The sequence below is a fragment of the Jaculus jaculus genome, chromosome 15 (assembly GCF_020740685.1).
Source record: "Jaculus jaculus isolate mJacJac1 chromosome 15, mJacJac1.mat.Y.cur, whole genome shotgun sequence".
NCBI classification, from domain to species: Eukaryota; Metazoa; Chordata; class Mammalia; order Rodentia; family Dipodidae; genus Jaculus; species Jaculus jaculus.
In genome coordinates this window covers 32,857,740-32,877,317 of record NC_059116.1, presented here as the reverse complement: position 1 = coordinate 32,877,317, position 19,578 = coordinate 32,857,740, and the positions used below count along the sequence as shown (strand labels likewise).

Here is a 19,578-nt window from a genome sequence, read left to right as displayed (position 1 = left end):
CGCGGTATGAAGCGGAGGCTGCGCCAGGGCGAGCGCCCAGCTCCTCGGCCCCCGGGCTCCCAGCGGGTCCCCGCGCCCCGCGCGCGCCGCCTGCGGCCCGGGCACCCCCGCTGAGCGCGCTTCGGCCTGCCGGACGCCGGCCAGCCGGGCCCCCGAGGAACCCCCCCCCCCCCAACACCCCGGGGTCTCCGTTCTTGAGCCGCCCGCCCGCCCCGCGCGGGGACCCGGAGCCAGGGCCGAGTGCCGCAGCCCGAGGGCGGCCTCCCCGCGGGGCGCACCTGCAGCGCTCCCGGCCCGCGGAGCCTAGCGCAGCCTTGGCCCCCCTCTCCCGTCCCCTGGTCCCAGGCCCTAGTCTCCCTCCCTCCGTCCTTCCCGCATCCTCCCCAGCCTCCTTCCCCCCGCCGCTCTCCTCCACTCATCCCCTCCGCTTCCCCTTCCCATTTGGGCCCCTGCCCCACCACCTGCCCATCCCTGCACCCCGCTGCGTTCTCTGGGCTCTCCCGCACATCCATGGAAGTTTAGGGCCTGGACAGTGGCCCCCTCCTCCATCCCCCCCTCCCCCGAGTCTGGCCTAAGAGCGCAGCCCGAGCTGCTGGCTGAGGAAGACGAAGATGTCTGTACTCAAACTGATGATGCGGGTCTCCAATCGCTCCCTGCTCGCCTTCATCTTCTTCTTCTCCCTCTCCACTTCTTGTCTCTACTTCATCTATGTGGCTCCAGGCATAGGTAAGCTTCTGGACACACCCTCAACCTCCCAGGGTCAGAAGGAAGGTACAACTGAGATGTGAAAGGGAGGCCCGGGTTACCTCTGGGATTTGGAAGCTGAATAAACTGGGCTCCTCAGTATTTGGTTCAAACATTTATTTCAGGCTGCTTCGGGGCACGGCTTGGTGTGAGTTTTGTTGGTGTGCGTTTAAATAACTTGAAAGATTGCAGTTAGTGGATGTTGCCCAATGAAGTGTGATGGCTTGGGGTGCCTCTGGGTGCTTTCTTGAGTAGGTATGCCAACTTTATCCATTGGATATCAGATCTTTAAGCTTAAGCTCAGTCCTTCATCATAGTTTTATTCAGACATCCTGAGATAGAATAACTGAAAATGGGATGGAGAAACCGGAAGGAGGGACTGTGATGGAGGTGGAGAGAGTATGCATTTGAGTGTTCTAGGTCACGTGTTTAGAATGGGGTCGGTAACGTTTGTGGCATACTTTAGGAATTTTTAGGGGCTGAATTCTTTTGTGAAAACAGTGTTCTGTTATTCAGTCTACTTGGATCCAAGGCAAAATACTGATTAAGATAATTATGTTAAGCAATTTGTTAAAAAATCTTGGCAATTTTTTGCTTAAAAATTTTGCCTTCTGTTTACAGTCCATTTGGCCTTTGATCCCATATAAATACACTTTTGTATGATCTGTTTGAATTGGCTTCCATAATAATACCTGAATTCCTCATTCCTGTTTTTGTTCACAAAGAGCCAACATGGCCTTGTTCTAATGAGTGAAAAATTCTGTGAATTGACATGGATATTAACGTGCATCCTTCTGCCTAAACTCTTTTGTGTTTACCTGGTGATTCTACATCTAATGCTAAACGACTCAATAACTGTGCATTATTTTCAGTGGTCTTATTTGAGCCAGTTCTTTTTTTCCCTTGAGTTAGCTAACAATGTCATTCCTCTTACAGAGTGAAAACACCTGCAGAATTTTGGGGTGGAGTTTTAAAAAAATATATTTAAAAAATATTTTTATTTTTATTTATTTATTTGGCAGAGAAATATGGGGAGGGAGGGAGAATATGAATGAGAGAATGGGCGCACCAGGGCTTCCAGCCGCTGTAAATGAACTCCAGACATGTGAACCCCCTTGTGCATCTGGCTAATGTGGGTCCTGGGGAATTGAACCTGGGTCCTTTGGCTTTGTAGGCAAAGGCCTTAACCGTTAAGCCATCCCTCCAGCCCTGGGGTGGAGTTTTTAATCCCCGTTTATCTTGAGTGCAACAGAATTGCAGGGGGAAGGAAAACAGTCTGAGCCTGTTGAGCCCTTGATGCTTGAGAAGACGATGCATTGCCACATACAAATTTTGGATAAAGTTTGAAGAAATGTGAATATTTAAACATTATTTTCCTTTTATGTGGGTTTTCTTTAGGCAAAAACCCTCCTTTGAAGCATAGACATTGCTTCAAATTTTAGCCTGAGTCACATCTTGGGGCTCTTATGGCTGAGATATATGTTGTGTAGGCATACTTTTTGTTGATACCAAGTTAAATGTTTTAAATATTTTTATTAATAAAGTAGATATCAATTGTATTTGTTAGGGGAATTTTGTATTATCCAAGACGTTCAGCACAGTCTTCCTAAACAACAAAATTTTCTTTCTTGACATTTTAGAAGTTAACTCCTCATCTTATAACTAGTTTTTATTTTATCATTGTAACTCCTTAAAAGTTATATATTTTGGGGGCTGGTGAGATGGTTCAGCAGTTAAGACACTTGCCTACAAAACTAATGACCTGGATTCGATTCCCCAGTACCCAGTGTAAGCCAGCTGCAAAAGTGGTGCATGCATCTGGAGTCTGTTTTTAGTGCTTGTAGGCCTTGGTGTACACACACACACACACTCTCTCTCTCTCTCTCTCTCTCTCTCTCTCTCTCTCTCTCTCATCCTCTCATCTCTCTGCTGGCAACTAAATAAAAAAAATTAAAAAGTTATACATTTGGAAGGGAATGTTGTTTTACCAGACATTTAACTTTGAGAGATGCTGAAGGAGGATTTTTTAGAATACAAACATTCTCCTACTTACTTTCTTTGAAGGTGTGTTTTGGTGGTGCTTGGCTGGTATCCTTGGCTTCTGCAGGGCAACCACTGTGTTACTGAACTAAATCCCTATTCCTCTGTCTTCCTATATTGAGTAACATGTTAAAAAATTACTCATGGGCTGGAGAGATGGCTTAGCGGTTAAGCGCTTGCCTGTGAAGCCTAAGGACCCCGGTTCGAGGCTTGGTTCCCCAGGTCCCACGTTAGCCAGATGCACAAGGGGGCGCACGCGTCTGGAGTTCGTTTGCAGAGGCTGGAAGCCCTGGCGCGTCCATTCTCTCTCTCTCTCCCTCTATCTGTCTTTCTCTCTGTCTCTGTCACTCTCAAATAAATAAATAAAATATTAAAAAAATTACTCATTAATTATAGTGCATTCATACACTATCTGCAGGTTCTTAAAATTTAGTTTATAAATTCTGGCACTGTTTTTTTTTTTCTTTTTTGAGTGTAATTTTTTGCCGTAGACAAATCAGTGATAATGTCATCAAAAGTGGGGCAATTGTCTTGCAAGCAAGTAGATTGACATGGTTTAAATTACTGTGCTTTGTGAGCCTTATGATAACAACAAAAAGAAATACCACTGAAGCCAGTAAGAAAAGTAACTAAAGCAGACACAAAATGCTGTGGATTTGATAAATTGAATTTATATTCCAATTCTTGTGACATTTAAGAAAATAAGAGCTGCCTTACTTATGTACTTTTGTATATGTAAAGTTGAGGTAGACGTTTTATGAGATTAAGAATTTGGCTTTAAAGTAAGAACTTAAGTTTTTTTTTTTAAAGCAAAGACTGAGTTCTTCTTGGAGTATCAGGTCAAGGTCTTTGTTTTTGAGAAAATGTAGGTCAGACACTCAGGTCTAGCCAGAATGTCAGTGCTCTGAAATAAAAATGAGTTAAAAACTGTGACCAAAGGCTGGAGAGATTAAGGTGCTTACCTGCAAAGCCTCATGACCTGAGTTTGATTCCCTAGTCTCCCCATAAAGCTGGATGCACAAAGTGGTGCATGCATCTGTAGTTTGTTTGTAGTGGCTAGATGCCCTGGTGTGCCTATTCTCTGACTAATCTCTCTCTCTATTTGCAAATAAACAAATTCATAAGAATATTTACCCAACAGAACAACAACTGGGGCCACTTGAGTTTACAGTCAGCAGCTGTTCACAGGTTCTTGTCCTCAGTCAGCTGGTGCTGGGTGGGCAGCTGAGGTGCTATGTGGACTTCCCATTTCTGCTCACATTCCTCACAGTATTCTCCTAAATTGTACCTTGGAGAAGAATTTTATTTTTAATATATTTTATTTATTTACTTGAGAGAGAAAGAGAGGTGGGGGAGAGAGAGAGAGGGAGAATATGAGCGAGAATGAGCGTGCCAGGGCCTCTAGCCACTGCAAACGAACTCCAGATGCATGCGCCAGTTTGTGCATCTGATTTACGTGGGTTCTGGGGCTAAGCTATCTCTTCAGCCCCAGAATTTTCTTGTAACAACTAAAATGACTTATATGGAAGTGCTTTTTATGGGTTTAAAGTGTTTTATGTCTGTATTGGTTACTTTCTTGCCGCTGTGACCAGAAGCAACTTAAAGAAAGAAAGGGTTTATTTTGGCTAATAGTTCCAAGGGGATACATTCTGTCACGGTGCAGAAGACGTGGTGGCAGGAGCAAGGGGTGGACCTGGCCATAGGAAGCAGAGGATGAACACAAAGTAGGGCCAGGGCATAAAATTTCAAGGTCCACTCCCAGGGCACTGACTTCCTCTAGCAAGGCTCCACCTCCTTCCTAAACAGTACCACCCCCTGGGAACCAAGTATTCAAATACATGAGCCTATGGAGACCATTCAAACCACCACATCTCATCTCTCAAGTGCTCATTAGCCCTACTTCGTCAGTCTGTTTGGGAGATGTCATTATCTTTCCTTATACTTTCAGGTATACTTACAGTTCTTTTGTCGTTTTAGTTACTCCTTTTTGGGCTCTGTCACCTCTGTTCCGCTCTCCTTGCCTCTCTTCCTTCTAAGGATATATCAGTTGTAGAGATGGCAGTCTCGCCGGTTTTCCTGCTCAGCATTTTCTGGGCTATGGGAGTCTTAGTCTACAGTGAACTCCCTGGCACTTATCATAGCTCATTATTTTAGGAATAACTTGAAACACCCCCCCATACTTCTAATTCGTGCAAGAAATTTTAGTGCTGAGGAAAACTGGGCTGTATCCACCTTCCCCCCCACCCGACACCTCCTCATTGGAAGTTCAGAGACACATTGCTATAACCCACCCTGGAGAGGTAGGAGTCAGGAATTCTTGTTTCATGGGGAAGTGTAGTTTTCCTCCAAGACTTTGAGCTGACTGGATTGAGGAGAGATTGTCCATTTAATAATAAGCCATTCCTGGGCTGGAGAGATGGCTTACTGTTTAAGGCGTTTGTCTGCTAAGCCAAAGGACCCATGTTTGATTCCCCAGGACTCATGTAAGACAGGTGCACAGGGGGTGCATGTGTCTGGAGTTTGTTTGCAGTGGCTGTAGTCCCTGGCGCGCCCGTTCTCTCTCTCTCTCCCCCTCAAATAAATAAATAAATAAAAATTTAAAAATAAGCCATTCCTCATGTAACTTCCCAATATAATAGTCATTTCCTGTTGAGAAAATGAGTGTCCTTAATTCATTCAACAAATACAAAAGGAGCACCTGTAAGAATCTGGGTATCAAAGCCCAGAAAATGGAGAGATGATGAAAACACAGTCATGGTTAGTGTGAGCCCTGTGAAAGCTGCTGCAAACCTGCCGAGAGTATGCAGGAGGAGGAGGAGGATGGCTGCTTTGAGATTTCCAGAGTGCCTGGTGGGGGCTGGGCTTGATCTGGGCTAAGCAAAGGAAAAAACATGATTAGCCCTTCCAGGAAATGGGAATCCTTTGGTTCCATCTGTCTGTTTCTCATAGGGTAGGTGGCATGTGGGCCAGACTGAGAAGTTCTCTATGGCTCCACTAGTGTCTTCAGTGTCGAGGTCTCTAAAAATCTTTGCAAAACAATGTGGATCCGCCCCACACAGCTTTATCTTAATTGTGATTGAGAAAGAAACTGATGTGTGTGGAATCAATGGGGTAGTATACAGGGAAAGATTGCACAACTTCCCCGGAGAAGAGAATTCACTGTTCTTTTTGACTCACCGGAGTCCTTGACCTTTTGCTGGACGCAGTGACAGGCTTTCCTGTCCTTTGAGTCTGGGCGGAATCTGGTTGGGTCACTCTGGCCTGAGTTCCTGTGGTGCCCTTTGAGGACTTACCTCACTAGTTGCTCAGTTTGGTTATACTTGGGCCTCCAAGGTGTTAATGCCCTGCTGGAGAGCATAGAGTTGGTATTGGGACATCAAGGTATGGGTCGTGTGTATAGAAATGTGTGTTCCAGGAGAGCTAGCTCAGGGCTGTGACCACAGCCCAGCTGATATCTTGACCTGGGTTTTCTCCAAGCTGCCTCAGTAGGTAACTGCTTGCTTTGCAGCTTTCTTGTCACTGAGACCTTTAGCGTATGTGGCCATGTCTGCTTTTTCACGCAGGTGCTGGGCGTCGAGCTCAGGCCCTCATGCCTGCACAGCAAATGCTCTTATCCACTGAGCCCCATCTATAGCCCCTGCCTGACAAATTTTCAATCATAAATTTATAATCAACTTTTCTTAAAATTTATTTTATTTGAGAGCGACAGACACAGAGAGAAAGACAGATAGAAGGAGAGAGAGAGATTGGGCGCGCCAGGGCTTCTAGCCTCTGCAAATGAACTCCAGACGCGTGCGCCCCCTTGTGCATCTGGCTAACGTGGGACCTGGGGAACCGAGCCTCGAACCAGGGTCCTTAGGCTTCACAGGCAAGCGCTTAACTGCTAAGCCATCTCTCCAGCCCTGTAATTAACTTTTAATTTTCCTTTAGAGGTATAATAAATGTATTTGTTTTCTTTTTGCTTGCATCTTTTAGTCTTGGGTTTCTTTTTTTTTTGGTCTGTACATAGTGTGTGTGGTATGGTGTGTGTGCGTGTGTGTATGTTAATGTGGTACCCTGTGTGTTTCTCTGCAAACGCTGGAGAAGATCATTGGGTGTCTTCCTCCATCACTCACCTGCTTGTTGTTTTTTTTTTTCCTTGAAGTGACAGAGTTGAACTGATATCCTTTGTGGGCCTTGGGGACTGTCTACTGCCCACAGGACTAGAGTTACAGGCCCGTGTGGCCATACGCCACTGCTTCTGTGGGCTTTGAGAGTTGAACTCAGGTGGTCCTAGGCCCCCCACCCCCTCAGGCCCTCATGCTTGTGTAGGAAATGCACATTTCTCCAGCCTACGTTTTTGTTTTTAAGCTTATTTACTTGAGTTACTAAGTTTAGGGCTCCAAATTGTAGGCTTTTTGTGTTACTGAAGGTGGACTACTGAGTTGTGCATGCATTAGACAGCTTTGTATAAGGGTATATTTAATGTAAGTTAAAGCAATAGAAAGGAAGAGTCCCCTGTTTTGCTTGTTACAAATGTTGTTAGTTATGTGTTACTATAAACATAAAGCATCAACTTACTATAAAAATAAAAAAAAGTGGGTTTCAAATACGAGTGTGCCTTGTTGATTAAGCTCACCTTCCAGGGCTATCACCAGAGTTGCTTTTTTACTATTTCATAATTTCCCGTTCTTTGTTTACTAATTCTATACAATAATGGATTCCACTGTGGAAGTCTCATATATGCATATTGTGTACCTTAATCACGTTCATACCCACCTACTGCTTTCTCCCATGTTCCTTCCTTCCCTCCGAGGCTCCTTCTCTTCCCTGAGAGTCCCCTTCTGGTCTTTCCTAGAGGTTTGGGTTGTAATTCCTGTGCATTTGAAACGTATGTCAGGTTGTTTGGTAGCTTGGGCACTATGGTTCTTAGAAACATCCCAAGTGGAAGGGGAAAAAAAATAAGGGTTGGCTAGGTTTACCTTGCATTCTTTTAAAATTTATTCTTACTACTTTGGTTTGAACTCACTATCTAGCTGAGGATGGCCTTGAACTTGTGATCCTCCTGTCTCTACCTTTATGTGTTGGGGTTACAGATAGGTGTCACCACACCCAGTTCATACTATGGTGGGGATCTGGAGACAGAACCCAGAGCCTTATGCCTACTAGGTAAGGACTCTACCAGCTGAGCCTCCCCAGTCCCTAAGTTTACTTTTTTGAATTCATTGTCTAATACCATTTGATCTTCCATAGCACTAATCTTACTTTTTGAAAACCAGACTAACCTGTTTTAAGATACAAGTGCTGTGTGTGTGTGGCGGGGAAAGTTGTTTTTTATCCAGAGGAGAAGTGGACAGACAAATTGTTCAAGAAACCTGTGGTCATGTGTTCTTTAAAAAAATTTTTTTTTGTTTATTATTTATTTATTTGGTAGTGACAGACGGAGAAAGAGGCAGATAGATAGAGAATGGGCGTGCCAGGGCCTCCAGCCACTGCACATGAACTCCAGATGCGTGCACACCCTTGTGCATCTGGCTAATATGGGTCCTGGGGAATCGAGCCTCGAACTGGGGCCCTTAGGCTTCACAGGCAAGGGCTTAACCGCTATGCCATCTCTCCAGCCCTGAGGTCATGTGTTCTTTTATGAGTTAGCAGTGATTGGGAATTGGGCATTGAGTTGGTTCTAAGTGTATTATTTATCAATTTTTTTATTAGAAAAATGCATTATAATTCTGTTTTAAAACTTTTAGAAACTCTTTTGGGTATTTTTTTGTGAGAGAGAAAGAGAGAGAGAGAGAAAATGAATTGGCATTCCAGGTCCTCCAGCCACTGCATTTGAACTCAGCCTGCGTGCCATCTGTGCGCGCCTGCGACTTTGCATGCTTGCGTCACCTTGTGCCACCCTGTGCGCCTGGCTTCCGTGAGATTTGAAGAGTTGAACATGGGATCCTTAGGCGTCACAGGCACATGCCTTATCTGCTAAGCCATCTCTCCAGCCTAACTTTCAAAACTTTTTATTATTGACAACTTCCGTAGTACAGATAACATAGCATGATCATAGTCTCCTCCCACCAGTCCCATTTTCTCCCTCCCAAATCCTCCTCCTCCTGAATCTCTTCTTTTCAACTAGTCTCCTATTTTGATATCATTTTCCCGCTCCTGTTATGCACATCTTGTGTAAGAAGTGTAAGCCACCACGGGGTCATGAATATCAAGGCCACTTTGTGTCTCCAAGACGGTGTTGTCAGTGTTCCTCCCCTTCCTTTGTTCTTGCATTCTTTCTGCTACCTCTTCCACAGTGGTCCCTGAGCCTTAGAGGGCGTCAGAGAGACGTCTCATTGCTGAACAGTCCACTGTCATTTCTTCTCAGCACTTTGGACAGTTTTGAGTCACCCCAGGGGTCACAACCATCTGAAAACAGAAGCTTCTCCAACCAAAAGTGAGAGTAGCATTAATATTTGGGTCTAAACATAAATGTTTAGAGGGCAGTTTGGTGGGCATAATATATATATATATATATATATATATATATATATATATATATAATTTATCCATACTGCAATTCTTTAACCAGATGAATAAAAGTTCTCAAAACACACATGTTACACACTTGAAATAATTTTACAGTAAGATTTCCCAGTTTTTGTCTAGGAAACTCTTAAGATTTCTTTATAATAGTATCTTTGAAAACTATTTTTATTTATTTATTTGAGAGGTAGACAGATACAAAGAGGCAGACAGAAAGAGAGTGCGTATATAGGCATGCCAGGGCCTCCTGCCACTGCAAAACACACTTCAGACACAGGTGTCACTTTGTGCATCTGTCTTTACATGGGTACTAGGGAATTGAACCAGGGCCATCAGGCTTTGAAAGCAAGTGCCTTTAACTGCTGAGCCGTCTCTCCAGCCCCTATAGTCGTATCTTCAAGTAGCTATCTGAGGTTTGTTGTTATGACACAATCGATATTTTAGTTGAAAATATTCTATGGTGCGGAGAAGATGCCTTGGTGGATAAAGTTCTGACCATGCAAACATGAGGACCCGAGTTCAGATCTCCACACCCAAGTAAAGCCGCACATGGCAGTGTGAGGAACTGGAATACCAGTGTGCCTATGGTGAGATGGGAAGTGGAGACAGGAGAATCTCCTAGAAACTCCCATAGCCTCTTGAATATAGTGGCGAGCCATGAAAGACCCTTCCATAAAGAAGGGGGAAAACTGAGCCAGGCCTGGTGGCTCACGCCTTTAATCCCAGCACTTGGGAGGCAGAGGTAGGAGGCTTGCTGTGAGTTTGAGGCCATCCTGAGAATTCAGAGTGAATTCCAGCCTGGGCTACAGTGAGACCTTACCTTGAAAAACCAAAAAAAAAAAAAAAAAAAGGGAAAACTGGATGTGTTGTATCATGTCCTTATCCCAGCATCTGGGAAGTTGTGAGCTTGAGGCCATTCTGGGCTACAGAGCAAATTCCACATCAGCATGGGCTAAAAGTTAGGCCCTGCCTCAAAAGAAAAACAAAATAAAACAAAGAAAAGGCGACAAAGGTAAGGGCCCAAGGCTGTTCTGTCTCTAGAGAGAGAGAGGAAAGAAAGAGAAGAATTATTCTGCCCTGTTTGCTGTTCATATATTTATATATTTGAGGCTTGCTAATATAAGTATGACTTCACTGCAATGTGGCCTAAATTATAATTTAGAGTGATGGTGTACCTGTAACACAAGGCCAGTCTGGATAACATTGTAACCTCACTCATCTCTCTCTCAAAAAAAAGGGAAAAGTGAAAGAACAAAATAAAGTATGAGTTCTAATTATAGATACAATTTACAGAGTGACTCATGAGAAGGAAGGAAAATTGAACTTTTCCCCTTGAGTCAACAGACTGAAAGTAGAGAACTGAAAGGCACCTTGTCTTCTTAATCTGAAAATATACTCTGGCGTTTGAGGTGGTTGGAATTCATTTCTTGCCCAGTATAGCAGTTAACTTCCCCTTGCTGTGACAAAACCCTTGGTCAAAAGCAGCCTATGGGAGGAAAGGACTTACTTCAGGCTTATGGTTTCGAGAGGAACCTTTATCATGGTGGAGAAAGCAACAGGCTCCTAATGTCACGCATCGGCAGCTGAGAGAGAGCAGCATGTGAGCTGGCTCTGAGCCCACAGTAGGCTCGACTCTTCAAACCCACGGTCCACCCCAGAAACACGTCTTCCCTAGCAAACCTCTGGACACACAGTAGGCCAGACTCCTCAAACCCAAGGTCCACCCCAGGAACATCCCCTCTAGCAAACCTCTCTTAACATTCCACCAGCTGGGGACTATGTGGGAAACTCAATCCCAACAACCGAGGCTCTGGGGGACATCACCGACATTTCAGTTGTGCTCCTTGTCTGCTTCTTGGCTTAGAGTCATTTTGCTTTCATGAATAAACAAGTTGAACTTCCAGAAGGTGTGTTCATTATGAAAACACTAGGAAATTGGGTATAGCTATAAGACATAGATAGCTTTCCCTTTATTCGTTCTCTCTTTAATGTAGTTCTTAAGTGGGTGGAGATTTGTTTCACAGTCACCTATAGCCTCGGAAACCATTCTTTTTTTTTTTTTTAAAAAAACAATTCATAATGCTTCTCAGGCTTGTTTATTTATGGCTTCAATTTTAGTCTGTAACATCATCGAGTGCCCCATTAGATGTTTTAAGTTGGCCGAATTGCCTGCGTCTTTCCAGTCCTGATTTGCTCGTTTCCTCCTGTTGCTCTTCTCCCCGAGTCTGTTGCCTCTGCTGGGTTTCCTCCGGAACTGTGAAGAAGTGGCGGTGACTGAGGGTGACACGGCTTACCCAGCGTGTACATGTCGCTAGGTTCGGAATCTGCTTGTTGAATGTCAGTTACCACCCGTTTTCATGTGTGCACACGCGTACGTGTGTGTGTGTGACGCAGGTGTGTGTGTGCACATGTGCACAGGTGCATCGTACACACTAGGGGCCAGAGGAGAGCAGCAGGTGTCCTCTCCCACTGCTTATCTTTGTGTTTCCTTGAGACAGTCTCTCACTGAACCCAGGGCTTCCATTTTCAGTTAGGCTGGCTGACCTGTGAACCCCAGAGGTTCTCCAGCCTCTGCTCCCCACAGGGGGTTACATGCTGGATTCAGATAGATTCCTGTAGGTCTCCAGGATTTGCTGGCTAGCTAGTCTGTTCAAATCAGTGGACTCTGAGTTCACAAGAGAGATCCTGCCTCAAACATTACATGGACAGTGATTGAAGATATCTGATGTCAACCTCTGGCCTCCAAACACACACACACACACACACACACACACACACACACACACCCCACATACAAGTGCATCCACCACACGTATATGTCAAAACAAAAACAACAAAAAAGAGTATAAGCTATAACAAGTGTGGTATTTTTACATTTTAATAAATTTGCTTATGCATTCTGTTTTTTAAAAACATTTAATTAATTTATTTGAGAGAGAGAGAGAGAGAGAGAGAACGAAGCAGATAAGAGAGAGAATAGATGCACCAGGGCCTCTATCCCTGCAAATAAACCCCAGATGCATGTGCCACCATGTGCATCTGGCTTACATGGATCCTGGGGAGTAGAACCTGGGTTCTTTGGTTTTGCAGGCAAGCATGTTAACCACTGAGCCACCTCTCCAGCCCTACTTACGCATCCTGTGGTGACTCGGTGTCCTTTCTGGCTTCCTCCTCGTATGAATTGAAGTCAGCTTTCCTGCTGCATCGTCACTTCCCTCATGACATTTTACATTGGAACTTTACCCTTTCCCTTGTCATCCTGTCCTGCCTGTGCTTGCTTTCCTGCCCTTTTCAAATTGCTATACCTTGGGTCCTTTAGACCTGTGCTTGAGTCCTGAGTTTTCATGGCTACTTTGCTTCTTGCTTCTTGTGTTTTGTTTTTCTTTTTTCTTTTCTGATCTTACAGTGAGGAAAGATGCATCCACCAAGAGGCAATGCGTAATATTTTCCCACTTAATGAGCAGCTTAAAGCACTGGGAATTTGCCGCCTAGAAGTTCTGGGAATGAAGGCGTTGGCAGAATGCTTTCTCTGGTGCAGGTGCCTGACGGCTTCCTGGACTGTGGCCATTCCACATGGCTGTCTGCCTGTGTCTTCATAATGCCTTCTGTGCGTGCACACACACATACACACATGTACACACACACACACACACACACACACACACACACACACACACCCTTCTCTTCCCCTTTCATCCTGGTAACTCAAGATTCTTAATTTAATTGCATCTTCAGACCACCTTAAATAAGGTAACACATACATTTTCTGGGAATTAGGATGTAGATGTATCTTTTCAGAGGCCTCTGTACAACCCAACATACGTGGTTATAAGGACGAAATGAACTAGACAGTGTATTTGTTTGCATTGACTTGTACTTAGATAAGGTGTTCAGTTCTATGCCTGACCCAAGTTGGCAATCAGTGGAGGTGAACCATATCCTTCTCTTGATAAACCCATGCCCGCACTTCCAGACGAGTGTGGCAGTTATACTCAACTCAGTATTCCCACCGCACTCTGTCCATATTGCCACCCCCTTTGGTAACCATCTGGAAGTCTGGCCCCTGCCTTCTCCCTTCACTCTGCTTTTCTGGGTGCTGGGTGTCCATTGGCACAGTTGTGGCCTGTTCTTCCCGCCCCTTTCCGGACAGTAGTCTCGTGAACCCTGCACTGCTGGCCTGTTCTCACCTCTGTTCTCACCTCTGCTCGTGCTCCGCCCCGTCCTCACAGGGCCCTCCAGTCCTTCCCCCTTCTTTCTGCTGTTTCCACAGTCCACGCACTGGGAGTGTCTGACCTGTTTTGGATAGTTCCTCTCCGGGTTCACTCTGCTCCTGCACTCTCAGAGCTTCTTGCTTACACACCCATCAGGGGAAATGCTCCTCCTTCTTTTAATGCATTATGTGTTGTGTGTGCGCACACGTGTGTGTGTGTGTGTGTGTGTGTGTGTGTGTACAGGGTCACCCTTAAGAAGGCTGTTCACTGTTTTATTATTTTTTTTGTGAGTCAAGGTCTCATTGGCCTTAGTGCGGTGGACTGGCTGGCTGGGCCAGCAAGCCTAGGGATCCTCCCGTCTCCACCTCCCCAGTGCTAGATGACAAGTATGTGCCGCCACAGCTGGTGTTTATGTGGGTTCTGGGGCTTGAACTTAGGCCCGTGTGCTTACAAGGCAAGCGCTTCACCGACTAAGCCGCCTCCTCAGGCCCTCTCTCCGTTCTTCGAGTGTCGCAGGTTTCTCTCTCTTTCCGTTCAGCCACGGTCGTGCTCAGGCCCTTCCTTCCACCTTCCTAATCACTCACACGCCCTTCCCGAAGCTTACGACCTACTGAGCTCTTTGCTGTTCTCCTTTTCCTTTTAAAAGGAATTTTCTCTGAAAAGCTGGCAGAGCCCTTCTTATAGCACTGTCAGGAGACCGACCTGTTCCTCAGCCTTGCATCATTTCACCGAGTTGACTGTTAACCTCTCTTTTCCAGTTCACAGCTTCTTCACCGTGTTCTGGGGATTACTTCATCTTGGGGTCGTTTGTTCCTCTGTTTGTGGTTTACAAGCCTATGAGCTTCACCTTGTCTCCATCCTAGATCATTTGTCCTGGCAATTAACCACACTTGTTACAGCTTATACTCTTTTGTTGTTGTTGTTTTTGTCTTGGCATGTATGTGTAGTGGTTGGACTTGCATGTGGACTCCTCTCTCTCTCTCTCTCTCTCTCTCTCTCTCTCTCTCTCTCTCTCTCTCTCTCTCTGTGTGTGTGTGTGTGTGTGTGTGTGTGTGTGTGTTTGGAGGCCAGGGGTTGGCATCAGATATCTTCAATCACTGTCCATCTAATGTTTAAGATAGGATCTCTCACTTGAACTCAGAGCCCACTGATTTGGATAGACTAGCTAGCCTGTAAATCCTGGAGATCCTCCTGGCTCAACTTCCCCAGTGCCGAGATTACAGACATGTGCTTCCACACCTGACTTTTACATGAGTGTTAGGATCTAGACTCGGGTCCTCATTCATGCTTTCACAGCAAGCAGTTCACCTGCTGAGCCACCTCCCAGTGCCCCTCCCCCAGAGCATGTACTCTTTCTCACATTAGTGTCTCTCCCAATTGTTTTTCTATGCTTCTCTCCAGTCCTTCTATTGCAGTTGTTGCTGGGTTGTCTAATGAGCATTGTGACCCTCCAGAAACAAGCAGTGTTTTACTTAACTACTCCTTTGTTAAAAGGCTGAGGCGATGGGGAGGTAATATGATGGAGAATGGAAATTCAAAGGGGAAAGTGTGTGTGGGGGGAGGGAGGGTATTACCATGGGATATTTTTTTATAATCATGGAAAATGTTAATAAATAAAAAAAAGGCTGAGGCACTGTGTCATAGCACTTAGGAATTTAGATATCAGGACAAGGGGCTGGAGAGATGGCTTAGCGGTTAAGCGCTTGCCTGTGACGCCTAAGGACCCCGGTTCGAGGCTTGGTTCCCCAGGTCCCACGTTAGCCAGATGCACAAGGGGGCGCACGCGTCTGGAGTTCGTTTGCAGAGGCTGGAAGCCCTGGCGCGCCCATTCTCTCTCTCTCCCTCTATCTGTCTTTCTCTCTGTGTCTGTCGCTCTCAAATAAATAATAAAAAATGAACAAAAAATATTTAAAAGGTAAAGAGGAAGTAGCTTTCAGAGTTTAAAAAAAAAAATCCCTTTAGATATCAGGACAACAGGGGCACTGTGCTTAAGTGATTTGAGTCCCGGAAACACTTTTGAGTCTCAGCAGATTAGAAAAGCTTACTTCTCATGAGTACTTAGCCCACCTTCACGAGTAGAGCCTCCTCCTTGTGAGTACTCAGCCTCTTCCTCGTGAGTACTCAGCCCACCTTCACGTGCAAAGCCAGGAGAATGATGAAAGCTCATGAGTCCCTTTCCTCACAAGCTCTAAGTAAAAACCTCAGTAGCTTTTTACCCCTCAGCTTGCCTTTTGAGGTTTTTTCTTTTTGCTTTCTTTCCCAGAGCAACCCTCTCTCTCTGGTAAATAACTGAATTTATGTCTCATTATGCAAAAGTTTGTAGAAAATGAGCTAATTAAAGAACAGATAGTATGGTTTTAGTTGAGCAGTGATGTTTTTTCAGTGTACTTCTGAGTTTTCTCTGGACCCAAAAGCACGGCTGAGAAAGACTTCCATACTTGTTTCCTGAATTATGGTTTCTTGCACCTGGGAATAGAAATTTTAGACAAGGATTTGCTCTGAAAGTCTTTCCAGTGAGGCGGCATTTTATATGAACTGTAACTAGTGAACATTTAGAGAAATTTGGGTTAATGAAACTTTTTGATATTTGGAAGTCGATCAGAGCTCTTCTCATGCTGGTGTGGTTAGTGTGACCAGAAAGCCTTTCACACATCACTGTGCCCCTGTTAACTGCTCAGTATTTAAACCCATCTCCATTCCTTGATGGGTTTTCTTGGGTAGAGACTGAATGATCTAAATAAGCTAATAGATTTCCCAGTGCCAGACTTGGTGCCTGGCTTTCCTTCTCCCCTCCCTCTTTCTCTTCCTCCCTCTTTTTGTCCCTTTTCCCCTCCCCTCTCCCTTCCTTCCTTGCATCTGTGTCGAAATACAGAATGTACTCTTTGAGTCAGTAATTTACCTTTGTCACAGTAATCTTTCTTTTTTCCTAAGCAGTTATGATACCTGTAACAACAAGCCATGTGAATTTTAAGATTATACTTCTAAAACAAGATTATATTTCTAAAACCCAGGATAACACACATGCACCCTTGTTAGGCCAGCATCACTTACAGACGTCTTGGGGTACTTACATCTAGCTGAGTTTTGCTTTGCGATGGCATGGCTTTTATAGTTTAGTATAGAGCAAGTATAAGATTTAAAAAATTTACAGTGGCTTCTCATTGTAGCCCAGGCTGACCTGGAACTCACTCTGTAGCCCAGGGTAACATTGAACTTCCGTATCAGCCTCCTGAGTACTGGGATTTCAGGCATGAGCCACCATACCTGGCTTTTTAAATGTTCTATTTTGTTTTATTTATTTATTTACTTGTGTGTGTTCATGTATGTAGTACAGGTACTCGTGTGCCATGTCACACGTGTGGGGGTTGGAGGACAGCTTGCTAGGATAGGTCCTTGCCTTCCACCTCATTAAAAAAGTATTTGTTTGTGTATGTGCATGTCTATATGGACACAGCAAGGGTTCTTACCACTGTAATTGAATGCCAGATACATACACTACTTTTTTTTGGTTTATTTTTATTTATTTATGCTAATGTGGGTCCTGGGGAATCAAGCCTCGAACCGGGGTCCTTAGGCTTCATAGGCAAGTGCTTAACCGCTAAGCCATCTTCTCCAGCCCATACACTACTTTTTATGTTCAGCCTTTATGGGGATACTGGGGACCTGAACCCAGGCTGGCAGGCTTTGCAAGCAAGCACCTATAACTGCCGAGCCATCTCCCCAGCCCAACCTTCCTGGTCACTCGAGGCCGTATCTCTTGTTGTTCACCACTGTGCTGGTCCACCAGCAACCTGGGAAATTTTCCTGTCTCCATCTCCCATCTCACACTTGGTGTGCTTGAATTCTAGAAGCCCATCGTAGCTTCTGGCCTGTGTGTGGGCTCTGGAAATACAAACTCAGGTACTCAAGTTTGCACAACAAGTGTTTTTTAAAAAACATTAGATTTGAACATATTTGGTATGTAAACAACACATGTTGGTACCATCGTTTCCCTCCTCCCTGCCCCTTTTCTTGTCGGGGATGCAGGTCAACCCCATGGGGATTTTGGGTCATGCATTATGGGGGCAGCAGTCACTTATGGGGGAGAGGCAATGTCTCTATGCAAAATGTCCCAACTGTTTGTGGCTCTAACAATATTTCCGCCCCCTCTTCCGCAAAATTCCCTGAGCCATGCTGGGAGCGTTTTAAATCTACTTCAGTGATGGTTTGAGCTGGGACCATGGTGGAATGGGCTGGGTTGTTTATCTCCTCAGGTCCAGCTCCTGTCTGAAAAGGAGAAGCAGATGTTTTATCCACTGTACCATCTCCTCAGCCCCCTCTTTTTAAAGACAGGGTCTCATATAGCTCAGGCTGGCCTCAAAAACTCTGTGTAGCTGAGGATGTCCTGTTCCTCCTGCTTCCACCTCCTGAGTGCTGACATGTGTTTATCCTGTGCTGTGTTATTATGGGATGTGGCAAGCACTTTGCCAACCGAGCTACATTCCCCGCCCCACTTTGGGATTACCTAATCCAAGGTACTCTCAGCCAGTTGCTTTAGTAATTTATTTGATCCTCTCCTCCTTCAGTTCAGATCTTGGTTTAGTTACAAACGCTGATGTTAGTTTGGCTTTCATCAAACATTCCCTACCCTCAGGGCTGAAACTCAGGGCCTCATGAGTGCAGGACAAGCCCCTGGTCATTCCCGTGGACCACTAGACTCTTTCCTGCAGTGGGAGGTGGCTGTTGCTTTAGTTTTCCTTTTCCTCTTAGTCCTTTTTCTTCCCTCCCTCCTTCCCTTCTTTTCTTCCTTTCTTCCTTCCTTTTTCCCCTCCCCTTCCCCTTCCTCTCCCTCCCCCTCCCTCCCATCCCTCTTCCCTCCCTTCCCCCCTCCCCGCCTCCCTCCCCATCTCCCTCCCCCTCCCTCCCCCCTCCCCTCTCCTCCCTCTCTCCCTCCCCCCCTCCTCCCTCCCTCCCTCCCTCCCTTCCCCCCCTCCCTCCCTCCCTCCCTCCCTCCCTCCCTCCCTCCCTCCCTCCCTCCCTCCCTCCCTCTCCTCTCTTTCTTTCTTTCTTTCTTTCTTTCAACATCCACTCAAATGCCAACACATAGTAAAATGTTGTGGGATTTGTAACTCTGTATGATAAATTCAAGTCCAAATAAAGCCTTATAAGATTGCTTTTTTTTTTTTTTTGGTTTTTTGAGGTAGGGTCACACTCTAGCCCAGGCTGGCTGGAATTCACTATGTAGTCTCAGAGTGGCCTTGAACTCATGGAGATCCTCCTACCCCTGCCTCCTGAGTGTTGGGATTTTAAAGGCGTGTGCTACCACGCCCTGCTAGGATTGCTTTTTTGAAAGCACTAGATATGTTCCTAAAGTATGGAGGAAGCTGGGCCTGGTGGCTCATGCTTGTAATACTAGCGCTCAAGTGTCTGAGATAGGGGGATTATTCTGAGTTTGAGGCCAGCCTTGGCTATGGAATAAGTTCTAGGTCAGTCTGGACTAGAGGAAGACACTGCCTCAAAACAAACAAGTAAACCAAGCAATAAACCAAGGACAGGGGAAAAGCTTATGTGGAGCCTGGATTTTTAATCTCTATTTTGTGAGTTGTAGGTGAAAGAAAAAATTCTACACAGCTTCTTTCCTGGTTCCATTTGCACAACGCCCATTTATATTTTGAGGAAGATGAAATTCACATAGAAAATGTGAGACAGGGAGTATCTATTGCATTTTATCCTTTTCACTATTATCTTGTGGCTGTAGAGCAGGGTTTGGAAACTAATTGTTCTTTTTAGCTTTTGCACTCAGCACTCAGGTTTTTTAAATTAATTAAGTTTTCAGTTAAAAATAATGAATTTCAAAGCAAGAGTGTTGGGTTCATTTATGAGAATAGAATAACAGTACATTTATTTGTAATTTATTTATTGATAACTAGCCTGCTTTCAAAGGATTGAGATATGATATTCAGAATAAATGAACAAGATTCAACCAGCCCTTTCTGTCTGGAAATTCAAAGACCTAGCAAATGCCAAGCATGGGAGTGTTCTCCAGGACTCCCACAGTATCTTTTGAGATAAGGTCATATGTGCCCCAAGTTGCTCT

The 19,578-nt window shown here is 45.0% G+C and overlaps 1 protein-coding gene across 2 annotated transcripts in view; it reads left to right on the top strand.

Moving 5' to 3' along the window:
* Positions 1-256: 256 nt before the first annotated feature.
* B4galt6 (beta-1,4-galactosyltransferase 6) overlaps positions 257-19,578 on the top strand; it is a 92,522-nt gene continuing 73,200 nt past the window's right edge. For both annotated transcript variants that reach the window (XM_045135068.1, XM_004654853.3), the window contains exon 1: positions 257-726. In XM_045135068.1, coding sequence (XP_044991003.1) covers positions 612-726 — 115 coding nt within the window. In that variant the 5' untranslated portion in view covers positions 257-611. The remainder of the gene's footprint in view (positions 727-19,578) is intronic.